At 31.5% G+C, this 19,815-nt stretch overlaps 1 protein-coding gene across 2 annotated transcripts in view; it reads right to left on the reverse strand.

Moving 5' to 3' along the window:
* Nucleotides 1-4,418: 4,418 nt before the first annotated feature.
* The window catches only part of LOC139490707 (muskelin-like), a 35,218-nt gene continuing 19,821 nt past the window's right edge, over nucleotides 4,419-19,815 (reverse strand). Inside the window, exons 12-21 of one of the 2 annotated variants that reach the window (XM_071277648.1) lie at nucleotides 17,845-18,002; nucleotides 15,606-15,750; nucleotides 15,142-15,271; nucleotides 13,670-13,737; nucleotides 9,772-9,848; nucleotides 8,347-8,458; nucleotides 6,474-6,551; nucleotides 6,053-6,217; nucleotides 5,722-5,782; nucleotides 4,419-5,059 (exon numbers count right to left, since the gene is read on the reverse strand). In XM_071277648.1, the coding sequence (XP_071133749.1) occupies nucleotides 4,932-5,059; nucleotides 5,722-5,782; nucleotides 6,053-6,217; nucleotides 6,474-6,551; nucleotides 8,347-8,458; nucleotides 9,772-9,848; nucleotides 13,670-13,737; nucleotides 15,142-15,271; nucleotides 15,606-15,750; nucleotides 17,845-18,002 (1,122 nt within the window). In that variant the 3' untranslated portion in view covers nucleotides 4,419-4,931. Of the gene's footprint in view, nucleotides 5,060-5,721; nucleotides 5,783-6,052; nucleotides 6,218-6,473; nucleotides 6,552-8,346; nucleotides 8,459-9,771; nucleotides 9,849-13,669; nucleotides 13,738-15,051; nucleotides 15,272-15,605; nucleotides 15,751-17,844; nucleotides 18,003-19,815 lie in introns of both variants that reach the window. The other variant, XM_071277640.1, reaches the window with a different exon arrangement.

A 19,815-nucleotide genomic window follows, 5' to 3' on the forward strand; every position in this document is an offset into this window, starting at 1 on the left:
ACTACTGTATTTACTACTAAACATATGATAATATCAGATTATTACATGGCATTTTTCATATCGCATGTATTATCAGCCCTAGGTTCAATATCAGCCCAAGGGCTCGAGGGCTGATATTGACCGAGGGCTGATGATACATGCGATATGAAAAATGCCATGTAATAATCTGATATTATCATATGTTTAGTAGTAAATACAGTAGTATTATACGTGGTATTGTCTGTTGACTCGATAACATGTAAAGTAATTATGTTTGAAGATTTAACCACGGGATACTGTGTATTTCACCATAGACTTACGGGAGAGAACATTCTGGTTAAAATAATAATATTCGATCGGAAAACAGAAATATAATATTCTTATCAAAAGTTATTTAATTCAATCAAAGAAATATTCAGAGTTGCAATTAAGAAATACGTATTTTATATGGCAATATACTCTGCTTAATTTGGTATTTTTGTAAAGAAAACATAAAATTTAAATCTAAATAAATTCTTGCATCCTACAAAAAAAAATGTTTATAAACAATAATCATTATATTTCTACGTTAATTATTTCATACCATTTTAGTATTTAACTTTTATGAGTAATTATTATTTATTTTTTTGTATTGCAATATATCCATAAAACGGAAAGTATATATTAAGATAAATTTGTTCAATATTTAAATTTTAAACGATCGTGGATAAAAATACTTGTGTGTTTTCTTATCATAAAGCATGATTTTAAATCCTTGCAGCTCACAACAACCAAAAAATGATTTACAATAATCACAACAAAATTTAATTACAATTATATTAATGTTGATTATTTTATACTATTTTAGTATGGATTTAGAAGTCTTTGCTTATAGTTTGTATAGTAATATATTCCCAAAGTGGAATGTTAGAATTTAAAAATAGATTCATATGATAAATAAAATGTCCATCCGTAAATACTTGAAGTTCTTGTTTATTGATACTATACAAATATAGCCTTTGTATGAGGTCGATACAAGGATATATAGCCTGGGGTCCTGGCTAATCTTGTCAGTATACGACGCGCAGCTAGATTGGGCCGGATCCCAGGCTACTAAGGATAAAACTAGATAGCTGCCATGTAGACTTGCTACATGTCCCTTCCTAATTATTATTATTTTTTCAATTTTGCCCCTTTAATAATTTTACTGCTATAACTAGGAGATTACAATTATACTGACATCTGCAGGAGGAAGGCCTTTCTCCAAGGGCAATCAGTAGGCTGGCACTTATCAGTAAACATATAAATTAGTAAGAGAGAAATATTAGAAAGGGAATTGTAGCAAGTCTAGCTGCCATGGTTTAAATTAAAGTAAGACAACCAATTTCCCGCTATCAAATCATTTGAAAAAAACAATGTATTGGCATATGACCTTTTACATTGGAGGGTTAAACTTGCATTAAGTCGTGTTCAACCCTTTAATAGAAAATAAAGGAATATGGAGTAAACGTGCACGGAACCTAATCACACAGCGTCAATGCATATAAAAAATATAAATGATCAATGCTCAAAGTTTTTATCACTGTTCTCCATCTTGATAATTGTTGGAGGGTCTTCAATAATAAAAGAATCATTTATACCGTAAAACAAGGTCAAGATGGTCCCTAGTGTCAACCTAAGCAGGACTAGAACTTAAAGTATAATACTGCCCTCTCAATATATTTAAATCATCACAATACAAGACGAGAACTGACAGACCGGTATTTTTGATTATGAGAATTACGTTTTTTGCTTTATCCTACATATTGGTTTTTTAATCTTGTCCCTAAAACCGAAAAATCTTAAATTACAATAAATCAATATTGTCGAAAAAATACGCGGCTAAAAAACTTGATTTGCATTTCAATGTAAGAAAGAGTCCGGGAAACGCTCAGAATGCACAATTTTGCGTTATTTTTCCCAGAGCTTCTGGGGGCCTTCAGTGGCCCCAGACCCTCGCCGAAAATTAGAGGCTAGTTACGGCCCTGGCTGTTCTTTATTTGGAAGAAGAATGTGCATGCATTGCTGATTTATATGTGGAAGGACATTACACTTCTATTGCTGTTCATTATGTGGAAAGACATTACACTTCTATTGATGTTCATTATGTGGAAGGACATTACACTTCTATTGATGTTCATTATGTGGAAAGACATACACTTTTATTGCTGTTCATTATGTGGAAGGACATTTACACTTCTATTGATGTTCATTATGTGGAAGGACATTACACTTCTATTGATGTTCATTATGTGGAAAGACATACACTTCTATTGCTGTTCATTATGTGGAAAGACATACACTTCTATTGATGTTCATTATGTGGAAGTACATTACACTTCTATTGCTGTTCATTATGTGGAAGGACATTACACTTCTATTGCTGTTCATTATGTGGAAGGACATAACACTTTTATTGCTGTTCATTATGTGGAAGGACATTACACTTCTATTGCTGTTCATTATGTGGAAAGACATTACACTTCTATTGCTGTTCATTATGTGGAAGGACATTACACTTCTATTGCTGTTAATTATGTGGAAAGACATTACACCTCTATTGCTGTTCATTATGTGGAAAGACATTTCACTTCTATTGCTGTTCATTGTGTGGAAAGACATTACACTTCTATTACTGTTCATTATGTGGAAAGACATTACACTTCTATTGCTGTTCATTATGTGGAAGGACATTACACTTCTATTGCTGTTCATTATGTGGAAAGACATTACACTTCTATTGCTGTTCATTATGTGGAAAGACATTACACTTCTATTGCTGTTCATTATGTGGAAGGACATTACACTTCTATTGCTGTTCATTATGTGGAAAGACATTACACTTCTATTGCTGTTCATTATGTGGAAAGACATACACTTCTATTGCTGTTCATTATGTGGAAGGACATTACACTTCTATTGCTGTTCATTATGTGGAAGGACATTACACTTCTATTGCTGTTCATTATGTGGAAAGACATACACTTCTATTGCTGTTCATTATGTGGAAGGACATTACACTTCTATTGCTGTTCATTATGTGGAAGGACATTACACTTCTATTGCTGTTCATTATGTGGAAAGACATTACACTTCTATTGCTGTTCATTATGTGGAAGGACATTACACTTCTATTGCTGTTCATTATGTGGAAGGACATTACACTTCTATTGCTGTTCATTATGTGGAAGGACATTACACTTTTATTGCTGTTCATTATGTGGAAGGATATTACACTTCTATTGCTGTTCATTATGTGGAAAGACAAAGTACTTGTATTGATGTTCTTTCCTGCAAGGACATTGTACTTGTATTGAAGTTTTTCGGTGCAAAGACATTGAAACGAAATTGATTTTTGTTGGAGAACATTGTACTTTTGCTGTTCTTAATTTTAAAGACACTAGACCACACCTGCGAATTTGCAGGCATTTAGAGCTTGGCTGAAAGTATGTAAACTGTTGTATACTAAGGATGAATTTTTGTAATAGATTTTATGTCTTGAGAATTTCAGTAAAGGTATCAAAAGTCATAGGTACTTGGAGACAGGAAAATTATTTAAAGCGACTCTCCTTGTTTTCCAAAGTCTAATTTTAGCATACTGTTAAATTCCATGATTTTCGCGTTTTTGTATACTATGAACATACGTCTATTATAAGAAAAGTGTATTTGCTCTTAACTATCAATTCCAAGTTTCTTCTCCACGGCGATGACTTAGAGTCTCTCTATATTATAGGAGTATAATCATAGTATACATGCAGAATAACGCAAAAATAATTGTCCTCTCCCCAAGTAATTATGAAAATTTTGTTCAAAAGTTTAAAACTGGAAGTCTTGTCTGACTTAAAAGTTGGTCTGATGATGGAAACCAATACCAGACACATTTTTTTTGTTTTTCTCCCAAAATAACCTAAACCGAATAATCATAAGAAAGGACGACAAATGCAACTATGCATGGTACCTATCGGACACAGAGGCATGATTCACAGGATCTGCTTACCCTTCCAGAGCACCTGATTTAACACCAGGTTTTGGTAGGGTTCATGTTGATTAGTATTTTGTCTTCTATGTTGTGTTTTGTAGATGTATGTTTAGTCTTTTGATTGGTTTTTAGCCATGGCATTCACAGTTTGTCTTTGAGTTAATAGCTTGCAAATCCCTTCCACATCTTTCATTTTTTTCATGTGGCATTATATTGTTATTGAACTGTAGTTTTTCAAGTAGTAAAATATTGTACTCTTTTTTTATATTTTTCATGTTTTCAGTTCAGATAGATTTTTAAAAAGTGAAGATTTGAAATAATAGCTGGTTGCAAAGTAAAGATAATAACCCATATAGTTGTTTGTGCTAGACAAGCCTAGAAAGGAATCATGAACAGTATTAAACTGCTACGGGTCAGCTTTTTCTAGATTTTTATGATGAACTTGTTGTTTAATAGTTTATTTTAATAACTTGCTAATGCATTTGATGAAATATAAATGTCACACATATGCATGTTGTCAAATAATTGTTATGTCCATCATTATTAATGCAATCACACTTGTCATATGAAACAAATAATACAGACAAACATTGATTCTTTTATAATTGTATTCATTCAGTAGTCCAGCACCAATTTCTTTTTTTAATTTTTTAGTACTTTAAAACACAGTACAATGTATCACAGTATAAGGGTTTCATATTCCATAACTAACATCAATTAGTGAAATGCCATATATATACTGGTATCCAGTTAGACACCATTCAACTGGTATAAAGTTAGACACTATTAAACTGGTATCCAGTTCGATACCATTAAACTGGTATCAATTCAGACACCATTAAATTGGTATCCATTTAAGCACCATTCAACTGGTATCCAGTAAGACACCATTAAATGGGTATCAATTTAGACACCTCCATTGCGTACATCCAGGATGTTATTAAAAATGCCACTTTTAACAAATGGGTATCATATCAACAAGATTTTCTTTTGGCTGTGTCATATCATCAGGGAAAAATGCCACAAGTTCATCAAACAAATTAGTCCGACTTTGATAATGGTCACTCATTACTGTAATAGAGTCTGAAAAATAGATATCAAGAAATCATTGCAACATTTATATATACCATTTTTTGTTTCAAAAGATCATATACACCTATTTAAAAACTATGCTGCATCTTCACTTTAAATCTATCTGAACTTCTATTTGTTAAAATATTAACTCCCTGATATTCATAGAATATATTTGTTTTATATAATAGGTTTTGTATAATTTGCACAAATATTTGCCATGTGATGTTGTTAAAACATTGTGAAACATGAGACCTTATGCCACTATCAATACACTGTGAAAAAGCGGGTAAAGCTGTTCTGCATTACTTGCATAAATATCCTAATAAACTTATAAACAAAAATTAACTGGTATCAAATGTGAATGGCTAATTTTTCAGACTTGAATTTCCTCTGTTATGTTATGTGTACTGTTAGTTTGTTGGTCTCTTTCTCTTTCAACAATGACGTCAGTATTTCATTTTTGATTTATGAGTTTTAATCTTCATTGGGTATCTTTGCCTCTCTGTTAAATGCTAATTGATTTCTACAGGTTTTTTATTGAAAATTTTCCTTAATTTTTATAAAGTTAACAGAAATTAAATGATTAGTGCCATCGCAAACTCCCAAAGAACATTTCTGGAAAATCAGTTAAATATATTGTATCAAGTTATAACAAAATATTCTTAACTCACCATCAAACATTTCTTCATCTTCATTATCAGTTTTAAATAATGTTGATGCCAGCTGATGAAACTGTAATAACAATATATGTCCAATCAATGAATTCTATTTCAGTACGAAACGTAGAAAAATATACATGTCTATCTTGTCTCAATGTAAGATCTTGATTTTAATTTTGAAATATCTACTGAAAAGTTTAGAAATAACTGTATAAAAGTTTGAAGTCTTATATTTTGCATACTGTAACATTTTTGAAAAATAAAACTCTAGTCCTCAGTACCATATCTAAATAAAACATTAGAAATTGTCAATCTAATATTTAGTGTATAATCTCTAACAGACCTCTTGTTTTTCTTCTTCACTTCTATGATCCACTATCTGTGCTAAATCTTTTTGTAAATATTCCATGGCTGCTTTTGGATATCGTTCCGCCATTTCCTGATATCGATGTTTTCTTATTAAATATTGACATCGACGTAATAAGTTCTCTGCAGAAGGTCTTCCTAACTAAAATATAAAAATTGATTTAAGACAAATATTTATCAAATATCCACAGACAAAGAAAAAAAGTGAAGAGAAAAGCTAACCAAGGTCCTGTAATTTGAAACAGGTGAGTTACATAATTTCTTAAATTAGACAATTTTCAAATTAAGTCTTTCATATAATATCAATGACAGGATGAGTGGGAATGAACCATCAAGAAAATTGTATAACACCTAGAGATTGAATGAATGAACATAATAAATTCATTAGTGTAACTTACTTTTAACGACCAAAAATCATCTAGCCTCATTTTAGGCAAGCTCTCCTTCCCAGGATTTCCACCAAATAAATAATGCACCTAAAATATACAAGATGTAACTGATGAAACAGATATTTGCCTTTGTTGTCTTATAAAATAGCAACGTATTTGAATACAATGAAACTTTAGTGTATGTAAATGAACATATGTTTATCTCTTTTAAAAAAACTAAAAAAATATACATACATAAATATTTTAAGGGATGATACATACAAATATACATATACATGTATATATTATAAATAGAACATATCTTTAAGCTATGTGTTTAATCATTTCAGATGCAAGAATGCCAATGCAACAGAAAATCAAATATTAAAGAGTTAACAAGAGTGCACACACTGAAATGTCTCGCCTTCTTTACTAATCATTGATATTATGTTGATACTCCTAAATATAAAGCTTTATTACGACTGTCACATAAACTTAATATGAACCATGAAATTGAGGTCAGGGTCAGTTGAACCATATGCCAGGCAGACATGTACAGCTAACAAAGCTTCCATACAACAAATATGCTTATAGTTTAAGAAAATAGACCAAAACACAAAAGTTTAACACTGAGCAATGAACCATGAAAACCAGGTCAAGGTCAAATAAAACCTGCACGACTGACATACAGATCATAAAATATTTCCATACATCAAATATAGTTCACCTATGACATATAGTATTAAATAAAAAGACCAAAACTCAAAAACTTAACTTTGACCACTGAACCATGAAAATGAGGTCAAGGTCAGATGACATCTGCCCGCTAGACATGTACACCTTACAATCATTCCATACAACAAATATAGTAAACCTATTGCATAAAGTATGAGAAAAACAGACCAAAACACAAAAACTTAACTATAACCACTGAACCATAAAAATGAGGTCAAGGTCAGATGACATCTGCCCGCTAGACATGTACACCTTACAATTATTCCATACAACAAATATAGTAAACCTATTGCATAAAGTATGAGAAAAACAGACCAAAACACAAAAACTTAACTATAACCACTGAACCATGAAAATGAGGTCAAGGTCAGATGACACCTGCCAGTTGGACATGTACACCTTACAGTCCTTCCATACACCGAATATACTAGACCTAATGCTTATAGTATCTGAGATATGGACTTTACCACCAAAACTTAACCTTGTTCACTGATCCATGAAATGAGGTCGAGGTCAAGTGAAAACTGTCTGACGGGCATGAGGACCTTGCAAGGTATGCACATACAAAATATAGTTATCCTATTACTTACAGTAAGAGAGAATTAACATTACAAAAAATCTGAACTTTTTTTTCAAGTGGTCACTGAACCATGAAAATGAGGTCAAGGACAATGGACATGTGACTGACGGAAACTTCGTAACATGAGGCATCTATATACAAAATATGAAGCATCCAGGTCTTCCACCTTCTAAAATATATAGCTTTTAAGAAGTGAGCTAACACTGCCGCCGCCGCCGCTGCCGCATCACTATCCCTATGTCGAGCTTTCTGCAACAAAAGTTGCAGGCTCGACAAAAACTTCTAACTTATGGAAACTTTCAACTTGCAAATGAGGGAAATATTAGCGTTTTCAACTTAATCAAAGATTTTTTAAAAGGTCAAAAGTATTTCTTATACCTTCATAAGTATAACACTGGTAATGACACAGACAATCATTATTGTCAATTTCATCAGTGTTAGAGTACATCAATGCAAAAAATTATATTGAACACAATTAATTTGAAGAGATAGCATTAGTTCACAAGGACATGAGCCATGAATAGTTTATTGTCTGGCTCTGAAAAAAAATCAGTCCTTATAATTTTGGTTTTTAATTATCATACATACCTTTTTAATATGATCAAATACTAGTTGATGTGCAAACCTTGGAACAGGTTCTAAATGCTGCATTTTTGTCCAGTATTGTTGACCAGAATTTTCATTTTTATAAATGCATGACCTTAAAAAAATATAAAAGAAATAATGATAACATAAAAATCTTTAATATCTGAAGAGACACTATTTAATAATTACTTTTCATATGAAGAGACACAATACAACAATTTTCTTTTTTCAATCTGTTTTATATCATTTATTTATACCTGATACTAACAGTCACTTTAATCTAGACTACATAGGTACTTTTGTATAGGTACTATTTCTGTACCAAAAATCTGTAGCACTGGAAATCTACTTTTAATATTCAGTACTCTTTTGTTACTTTAAAATTATTGTAATATTTAGGTACCTGTATTTTACAGTAATTGATTTGTTCTTGAAATTTAAGTACTGCAGATTTTTTATTACATCATTACATTTTCAACATTTTGAAAGATTGTCTATTTCAAATGTTTTAAAGTTATGATTTTCAAACATGAACTATTGTGATCACTGTTGGTATTACTTCTGTACCAAAATATTTAGTACAATCAAGTACTGTAAAATACAGGTACCTAACTATTACAATAATTCTATAGTAAAGAAATAGTACTTAATATTAAAAGTAAATTTGCAGTACTACAGATTTTTAGTACAGAAATATTATCTATGCAAAAGTAGCAGTGTATTAGAATTGCTAATCTTTAGTTGCTGCAAAGGTTGACATGTGACATTAAGATCTGAATGTGAATTTTGAAATGTTAGGAAGAACATTCTTTTCTGAGGACAGAATCATAATAATGTTAACTTCTGGTTAGCAATGACAGGATTCTAAGACAAACATCTGCACATTTATTTTGCCTATGGGTTTTGAAAAAAAAACTATTGTGAAACCAAGTTCATTCAAGAAGAATGTAAAATAATAACAATTTGCTGTCTTTAATGCACCCCATTCCACCAATCTATATTGTATAATGATTTAACCATTTTACTTCCATTAACATTTAAGAATTGAAAGCTTCTTTTTGTAACTTCATTGGGGTGAGAAAGCATTGACCGAAGTACATTTTGTATGTGCACACGGTCAACGCTTTTACAACCCTATAAAGTTACAAAAAGAAGCATTCAATACTTATACATGTAATTACATGTTTTAGTTTGGATCATGAAAAAACGATTTTGATCAAGTTTTTATTTAATTCACCTGTGCACTTTATTGTGGGACCTCGTGTCATCATGAATGATAAATTTTATTGTGTAATGCAATTGATTAAGAAATAATGTGAGATGTGCAGTTAGCCAATCAGAATAATGTATTATAATGAAACATACATCTAATGTAATTATAGAGTAATAAAGATTTTTTTCATTTTTATCTACCTCAGATAATCTTACCATTTATTTTTATTAATATCATACACCCATAAAGAGTTTTTAACATTGTCCCTTCTGTCTTTATCTTTACTTAAACCCTGAAAAAGATTATGTATGATATAAAGGAATATATGACAAGTCTTCATATTTCTAAACTAGAGGATCTTAAGAGCCTGTGTCGCTCACCTTGGTCTTTGTGTGCATATTAAACAAAGGACACAGACGGATTCATGACAAAAATGTGTTTTGGTGATGGTGATGTGTTTGAAGTTCTTACTTTACTGAACATTCTTGCTACTTACAATTATCTCTATCTATAATGAACTTTGCCCATAATTAGTAACAGAGGAAATTATTTTGGAAATTTTTTTCCAAAATTTACCAAATTAATGAAAATTGCTAAAAATTGAATATAAAGGGCAATAACACCTTAAGGGGTTAACTGACCATTTTGGTAATTTGACTTATTTGTAGATCTTACTTTGCTGAACATTATTGCTGTTTGCAGTTTTTCTCTATCTATAATAAATAGTATTCGAGATAATAACCAAAAAAGGCCAAATTTCTTTAAAAATTACCAATTGGGGGGCAGCAACCCAACATCTGGTTGTCCAATTCATCTGAAAATTTCAGAGCAGATAGATCTTGACTTGATAAACAATTTAACCCTGTCAGATTTGCTCTAAATGCTTTGGTTTCAGAGTTATAAGCCAAAATCTACATTTTACCCCTATGTTCTATTTTTAGCTATGGTGGCCATCTTGGTTGGTCGGCCAGGTCACCAGACACATTTTTTAAACTAGATACCCCAGTGATGATTGTGGCCAAGTTTGGTTAAATTTGGTCCTGTAGTTTCAGAAGAAGATTTTTGAAAAAGATTACAAAAATTTATGAAAAATTAGTAAAAAATTAATATAAAGGGCAATAACTCCTTAAGGGGTCAACTAACCATTTTGGTCATGTTTACTTTCAATGTATTTGTAGATCTTACTTTGCTGAACATTAATGCTATTTTCAGTTTATCTTTATCTATAATAGTATTCAAGATAATAACCAACAAGAGTGCACACGCTGAAATGTCTCGCCTTCTATACTAATCATTGATATTATGTTGATAGTCCTAAGTATAAAGCGTAGCTTTATTACAACTGTCACATAAGCTTAACATTAACCAAGATAACTAAACAAAGACCAATGAACCTTGAAAATGAGGTCAAGGTCAGAAGAACCATGCCAGGCAGACATGTACAGCTAACAATGCTTCTATACAACATATATATAGTTGACCCATTACTTATAGTTTCAGAAAAATAGACCAAACACAAAAACTTGACACTGTGCAATGAACCTTGAAAATGAGGTCACGGTCAAATAAAACCTGCGCGACTGACATAAAGATCATAAAATATTTCCATACACCAAATATAGTTGACCTATGGCATATAGTATTAGATAAAAAGACCAAAACTCAAAAACTAACTTTGACCACTGAACCTAAAAATGAGGTCAAGGTCACATGACATCTGCCCGCTAGACATGTACACCATACAATCATTCCATACAACAAATATAGTAGACCTATTGCATATAGTATGAGAAAAACAGACCAAAACACAAAAATTTAACTAAAACCACTGAACCATGAAAATGAGGTCAAGGTCAGATGACACCTGCCAGTTGGACATGTACACCTTACAGTCGTTCCATACACTGAATATACTAGCCCTATTGCTTATAGTATCTGAGATATGGACATGACCACCAAAACTTAACCTTGTTCACTGATCCATGAAATGAGGTCGAGGTCAAGTGAAAACTGTCTGACAGACATGAGGACCTTGCAAGGTACGCACATATCAAATATAGTTATCCTATTACTTATAATAAGAGAGAATTCAACATTACAAAATATTTGAACTTTTTTTCAAGTGGTCACTGAACCATGAAAATGAGGTCAAGGACATTGGACATGTGACTGACGGAACCTTGTAACATGAAGCAAGCATCTATATACAAAGTATGAGGCATCCAGGTCTTCCACCTTCTAAAATATAAAGCTTTTAAGAAGTGAGCTAACACCGCCGCCGCTGGATCACTATCCCTATGTGGAGCTTTCTGCAACAAAAGTTAAAATAAAATTGAGAATGGAAATGGGGAATGTGTCAAAGAGACAATAACCCGACCAAATAAAAAACAACAGCAGAGGGTCACCAACAGGTCTTCAATGAAGCGAGAAATTCCTGCACCCGGAGGCGTCCTTCAGCTGGCCCCTAAACAAATATATACTAGTCCAGTGATAATGAACGCCATACTAATTTCAAAATTGTACACAAGAAACTAAAATTAAAATAATACAAGACAGTCTTGACAAAAACGACAAAATTTCTTTTAAATTACCAATTCAGGGGCATCAACCCATCAACGGGTTGTCAGATTCATGTGAAAATTTCAGAGCAGATCGATCTTTACTTGATAAACAATTTTACCCCTGTGTCAGATTTGCTCTAAATGCTTTGGTTTCAGAGTTATAAGCCAAAATATACATTTTACCCCTATGTTCTATTTGTAGCCATGGCGGCCATCTTGGTTGGTTGGCCGGGTCACCAGACACATTTCTTAAACAAGATACCCCAATGATGATCCTGTCCAAGTTTTGTTAAATTTGGCCCAGTAGTTTCAGAGGAAAAGATTTTTGTAAAAGTTAACGATGACTGACGACGGACGCCAAGTGATGAGAAAAACTCACTTGGTCCTTTGGGTCAGGTGAGCTAAAAATGCACTAGTAAATACATTGAAATCTGTTAAAACATAACACCATTTGGGCTGTAGAATTTGTGGGTATGACGTGTATTCATTTTTTTGTCAGGATTGTCATCTGAGGGCGGTATCATACCTGTCAACTGACCCGTATTCTGCGGGTGTGACCCGAGATTTTCACAATTCTAAGGGCTCCCCCGGAACACCTGCCGGGTCATTGAAATAACCCGGGAATTCCGAAAATGACCCGATTTCACCCGTATTTCTTAGCCTTGAGATTGATTTCATAAGTAATATTCCTTTGAAATACCGGCAAATTCGTAATTCTTCCATGAACAGGAAGTTCATCTAGCTATGTAAACTGTCAAATTAAGTGACCCATTAAGTACATGGCTTCACTTGACAGCTTTGATGTCAAACACTGTTAATTAACACCAATTACCTTAGCTTTAGGTCGTAAATAAATTGCACCATTGAACAAACTGAACTAGAGTTACTTCCCCTTATTTGTCACCATTCAAAATTATTCCTTATATTTACGTTTTATGGGTGAAAAAGATTAAATCATAAAAATATAAAATTCAAATACATAATGAAAAATAACTTTTCATTATTTTTATACCTTTATACAATTTTTTTTTAAAAGTTGAAAATTATTTTTTTTACATAGGCAATAGTCTCAAACACTTAAGAATTACATTAAATTCTAGTGTTTGATGATTGTAGTATTTTTTCTCAAAAAGTAAAGCACATAAGACTGAGATACACAAAGTTGTAAAAATCTTTAAAAGTGCAATGAAATAATATTTAATCTTTAAAAGTGCAATGAAATAATATTTAATCTTTAAAAGTGCAATGAAATAATATTTAATCTTTAAAAGTGCAATGAAATAATATTTAATAAAATTTACACAGTGAACATGCATTGATGTTTTGGTATCTTTGATATACACTATAAGAAAATGTACCATAAATACTGAAATTCAGCTCGAAAAAGTTCGTACGCGTTATGACCTGAGATTTGTTCTTCAATGCAGGTCATGACCTGCATTTTCATCGTCACAGGTTGACAGGTATGCGGTATCATTAAAAAGATATCTTCTGTTAAAAATATTTATGCACAATCAATTTCAGTATTTTTAAATTCAAACATGTTACTTACAGACAAGACATGTATTTCATCTTTATCAGGGTCTATAGTAGCTCTCTGTGTAAATCCTGCTGCTGGTACTACAAGTATAGCATAATCTTATTAGTAATTCAGTAAATTGATAATGGTACTTTTCAGGGGAAAATAGTTCCATTTACAGGTATGTGTATTTGAAAGCCATTTCTTTATTAATTTTGACACAATATAAAACATTTTTCCTGAAATCTGACAAAGTGTGGTTTTAAATGAGTTAAGTATGTCTATTGGGCTAATATATATATAATATGTTAGAGATATAGAATCTCTCATTGTCAAAACTTTTTATCCATATATGGTTATAACAGACATAGCAACTGCTGCTTTCAATTCAAAGGTGTCATTTAAATTTGATTGTATGTAAGGTATGTACAAAAATAACTCATTTAAGTTTAGTATGTTATGGAAGGGTGATACAAAACTGTCAAAACTGTGAAAGAAAAACATTTAGTTTCAATACTAATATCAAAATTATATAAACAGCCATTCTTAGTGGGTCTTTTTACAATATAAAAGTAAAAGTTAAAATATATACAGATATCAACATGAACTTGTGTTTGTATAATAAATGGTGACTTTAAAAGTTAGCCAACACAACCAATTTTCTATTTGTATTACCATCCTTTTTATTTAGCTAAAACATGGTCTTCCATACTAAATTGTACAAAATCACATGTTATACAAGTTTATTATTTCCTTACCTCCTATACATGTATAATTAAAGTGCCCATGTTTACAAAATGGTTTAGGTTATAAACATATATTTACTCAAAAGATGATAAAACAAGAATGTTATGATGAAAGGTATGATGAAAAAGAATCACAGCAAAGAAATTAAAACCCAACCACCAAATGTTAGTGCATAGTCATCCTGTATCCCTGTACACCATTATTGCAGTTATCTGGAAACCAGTTGAGGGATCAGATCATTCCAACAATAGAAATACTTGCCTAGAATTTAATAGAAGTATTATCACTTATAAGATAAATTTGACTATCATTACTTAAAGGCAAATAAAGCTTCAATATTTTTTTCCGTCACAATTCAAAACATTTGATGTCATAGTTAAGATTGTTGCATGATGCTAAAAGGTTATTCAGAGATAGATTTAGGGTCATTCCAAGCATATTCAGCTAAATATCCAAAAGAGTAAATATATCTATTCACAATAAAATATATGGAAGCAGAGCATGGTAATTTCCAACTGGATCACTACTTTGGATTCTATTGTTTGAGTGAATGATTCAAAAGATAACCAGTCAATAGCATATCAGGTGTTTAGAGATACATGTACTTTGTGATAGTGTACAGTTGAACACACTAAAACATTCAAGCTTTGTGATGACCCAATTCTCACCAGAAGTCTTGACGAAGTCTTTCAAGACATGACGGTAATATGGATGATGAACTGGCTGATCAAATAATATGGATTGTGATGATACCGTACCCCCTTGAGCGTCCTTTTTGGTTCCATCCACGATCATATCTATCTGACCTGTGTCTATGTTGTATGTTAGAAAATCATTCAGAAACTCTTTTGATCTTTGACCAGCAAAGATATATAAACATCTTTTTCTCTGAAAATGAAACATGATCTTTCATGAAAACCATAAAAAAAACACTTCATACTCAATTAATTAAACCAAAAAGATAAAGTGAAGAAAATGTATTACATTTTTAAACTGTCTTCATAACATTACATGTTATTTCATGATCAAAATTAAGCAAACATAGGTCTGAAAGTGATTACAAAGCAATTTTCCATAGAATTTACATTTCAAAGGGACATTATTCCTTTACAGATAATTCAGGCACCATTGAATTAACATATCCATAAAAATTCTGAAATTTTATCACATCATTAATCTAGCAAAAATATTTACTATGTAACTGGTATATGGACTAACTTACTGGATGGAACAACATAGAATGTCCTATTCTAGATCTAAGTTGTTCACAATCTTCCATCACCAGTTTCCATGTATTTGTAGGTATATGGTAGGCAAATAAACCACTAAATATTGGTTCACTTCCCCTTTCTCCACCTTCAGTTGGACTGAAAAACAATTATCAAATATCTATAATTTACATATTGTTTTTAAATGCCTATAAATAAATAAAGAATGTGTCTTTAAGATACAGATGGTGCCCCTGCTTGCATATAACATGATAAGGGGCATAACTCAAGAACAATAAAAGTCTACCAAATTCTTGATCTGATCTTTTTGTGGTTACAAGCATTATGTATTAGTTTTTTAGCATTTGGTTGAGGCAAACTAATGTTAAGAATGAAAACGACTTTTGGGAAGTACCTATGGACATACAAGGATAACACTTAATGCCCTATCTGGTAACAGCAGGGACATAAAAAATACAACTGTGTAAATTTCAAATCAATCTAAGTCACATGTTTCATTTAAATATTAATAAAATTTGTAAGGGTTCCGCGGAACCCAGTGTCTCGCCTATTTTTGCTGTAAATCGCAGGCTCAACAACAATGAGGAAAAAAATCAATAAAAATATTCCTCTTGTTACTATTTTATGATTGCAAGAAAATCTAAGTCCATTTAAAAGTAAATTACAGAAAAAACAGAGTAATCTTTTTACAAACTTTACTTCTGGATACAATCTTATGATCATAAATAAGCTTCTGTCCAAGTTTGGTACAAACCCAGGATAGTTGGAGAAAGTTATTAAAATTCTAAAAACTTTAACCACAGAGTGAATGTTTTGTTTCCCCGCAGAAAAAACTAAGTCCATTTATAGTAAAATACGGAAAAAATGGAATTTTATTTTTACAAAACTTACTTCTGGATACTATCTTATGATCATAAACAAGCTTCTTTCCAAGTTTGGTACAAACCCAGGATAGTTGGAGAAAGTTATTAAAATTCTAAAAACTTTAACCACAGAGTGAATGTTTTGTTTCCCCGCAGAAAAAACTAAGTCCATTTATAGTAAAATACGGAAAAAATGGAATTTTATTTTTATAAAATTTACTTCTGGATACAATCTTATGATCATAAATAAGCTTCTGTCCAAGTTTGTTACAAACCCAGGATAGTTTAAGAAAGTTATTAAAATTTTAAAAACTTTAACCACAGAGTGAATGTAATGGTTCCCCGCAGAAAAACTAAGTCCATTTAAAAGTAAAATATGGAAAAAATGGATTTATTTATTTACAAAATTTACTTCTGGATACTATCTTATGATCATAAATAAGCTTCTGTCCAAGTTTGGTACAAACCCAGGATAGTTTAAGAAAGTTATTAAAATTCTAAAAACTTTAACCACAGAGTGAATGTTTTGTTTCCCCGCAGAAAAAACTAAGTCCATTTATAGTAAAATACGGAAAAAATGGAATTTTATTTTTATAAAATTTACTTCTGGATACAATCTTATGATCATAAATAAGCTTCTGTCCAAGTTTGTTACAAACCCAGGATAGTTTAAGAAAGTTATTAAAGTTTTAAAAACTTTAACCACAGAGTGAATGTAATGGTTCCCCGCAGAAAAACTAAGTCCATTTAAAAGTAAAATATGGAAAAAATGGATTTATTTATTTACAAAATTTACTTCTGGATACTATCTTATGATCATAAATAAGCTTCTGTCCAAGTTTGGTACAAACCCAGGATAGTTTAAGAAAGTTATTAAAATTCTAAAAACTTTAACCACAGAGTGAATGTTTTGTTTCCCCGCAGAAAAAACTAAGTCCATTTATAGTAAAATACGGAAAAAATGGAATTTTATTTTTACAAAATTTACTTCTGGATACTATCTTATGATCATAAACAAGCTTCTGTCAAAGTTTGGTAGAAATCCAGTATAGTTTAAGAAAGTTATTAAAATTTCAAAAACTTTAACCACAGAGTGAATATTTGTTGACGCCGCCGACGACGCCGACGACGACGGAATGTAGGATCGCTTAGTCTCGCTTTTTCGACTAAAGTCGAAGGCTCGACAATAAAGTAACTAAAAGATTCATCTAGTTTTACTCTGCTGCACCTATCACAATTCAGGAACAACGTACATGGTTGTTGTATTTTATTATTTTGGTCCAATATGTAATTCGTGCTCAAGATAGTGTCTATTGAATTCATCCATAACTTGTTAGACTTAGCAACAAAATCACTTGTCATATCTTACCTTAGTAATACTCTTCCACCAAACACAAACAATGTTCTCCTTTCAACATCTATTGCCATCTGGTGGTCAAACACTAGCCTTGGTCCACCCATGGCATGTGTATCTTCTGTTATCAATGTCCATTTTCCAGAACCAATATCATACATATAAAAGTCACTCTGAAAACAAAATTTAGATATATGGAGATAATGATGAAAATTCTTCATTAATAAAGATATGTATCTATATTACTATTTTTCAATAAATGAAGTTAGAAAATTCTATTTGAGTAAAAGGAAATTTGGGGTAAACATCAATCAGACATGCCATGTTTATAGTAAGCATTTTATGGCCTTGTACTGTGCATTAAAATGGACAGTGAAATATTTGTTTAGAGTAAAATTCAAGGTTAAACAACACCTGCAAAGATTGCAACAATTAGATCCAAGCAAAATGTTCCCAATAAACAGTAGCTTACATAAAAATACTGTTATATTGATCACTTTAAGTTTTACAATTTAACATATAAAATACCATGATTTATCAATCTACATGTAAAATCTGTAATTTCACATGTAGATTGATAAATCATGGAATGAAATAAATCCAATAATTTTACTTCTATGACCACAAACAAAACAAGAGGCTCTCAAGAGCCTGAATCGCTCACCTTAATTCTTTTGGTTAAATCTCTCATCAATGATTATTTTGGCTTTTCAATTTATTTAAATGTTTTTTGGATCGTCCTATTTTCTTCAAAAGCCAAAAAAAATAATCATTTTCTCCTATGTTCTATTTTAGCCATAGGAGCTATGTTTCTTGACATACAAGGAAATAAAATATAAAATTTATACTAGATACTCTGAAACTCATTTAGCCTAAGTTTGGCTGAAATTGATACAGCAGTTTCAAAGGAGAAGATTTTTTAAAGTAAGTCAACATGATGAACAAATTGTGAAAAAAGTCTTTAAAGGGCAATAACTCCTTAAGTGGTCAATTGACAATTTTGGTCAATTTGACTTAATTGAAGATCTTACTTTGCTGAACATTACTGCTGTTTACAGTTTATTTCTATCTATAATAATATTCAAGATAATAACCAAAAACAGCAAAATTTCCTTAAAATTACCAATTCAGGGGCAGCAACCCAACAACAGGTTGTCTGATTCATCTGAAAATTTCAGGGCAGATAGATCTTGACCTGATAAACAATATTACCCCATGTCAGATTTGCTCTAAATGCTTTGGTTTTTGAGTTATAAGCCAAAAACTGCATTTGACCCCTATGTTCTATTTTTAGCAATGGCGACCATGTTTGTTGATAGATCATAACTTCGGATACAATTTACAAACTAGATACCCTAAGGAACATTCAATTAAAGTTTAGAAGTATTTGGCCCAGTAGTTTCAGAGGAGAAGATTTTTGTAAAAGATTACTAAGATTTACGAAAAATGGTTAAAAATTGACTATGAAGGGCAATAACTCCTAAAGGGGTCAACTGACCATTTCCGTCATGTTGACTTATTTGTAAATCTTACTTTGCTGAACATTATTTCTGTTTACAGTTTATCTCTATCTATAATAATATTCAAGATAATAACCAAAAACAGCAAAATTTCCTTAAAATTACCAATTCAGGGGCAGCAACCCAACAATGGGTTGTCTGATTCATCTGAAAATTTCAGGGCAGATAGATCTTAACCTGATAAACAATATTATCCCATGTCAGATTTGCTCTAAATGCTTTGGTTTTTGAATTATAAGCCAAAAACTGCATTTGACCCCTATGTTCTATTTTTAGCAATGGCGACCATGTTTGTTGAAAGATCAAAACTTCGGATACAATTTATAAATTAGATACCCTAAGGAACATTCAGTTAAAGTTTGAAAGTATTTGGCCCAGTAGTTTCAGAGGAGAAGATTCTTGAAATAGTTTACGACGACAGACGACGACGACAGACGACGGACGCCAAGTGATGACATAAGCTCAA

The sequence above is a fragment of the Mytilus edulis genome, chromosome 1 (genome assembly GCF_963676685.1).
Source record: "Mytilus edulis chromosome 1, xbMytEdul2.2, whole genome shotgun sequence".
NCBI lineage: Eukaryota > Metazoa > Mollusca > Bivalvia > Mytilida > Mytilidae > Mytilus > Mytilus edulis.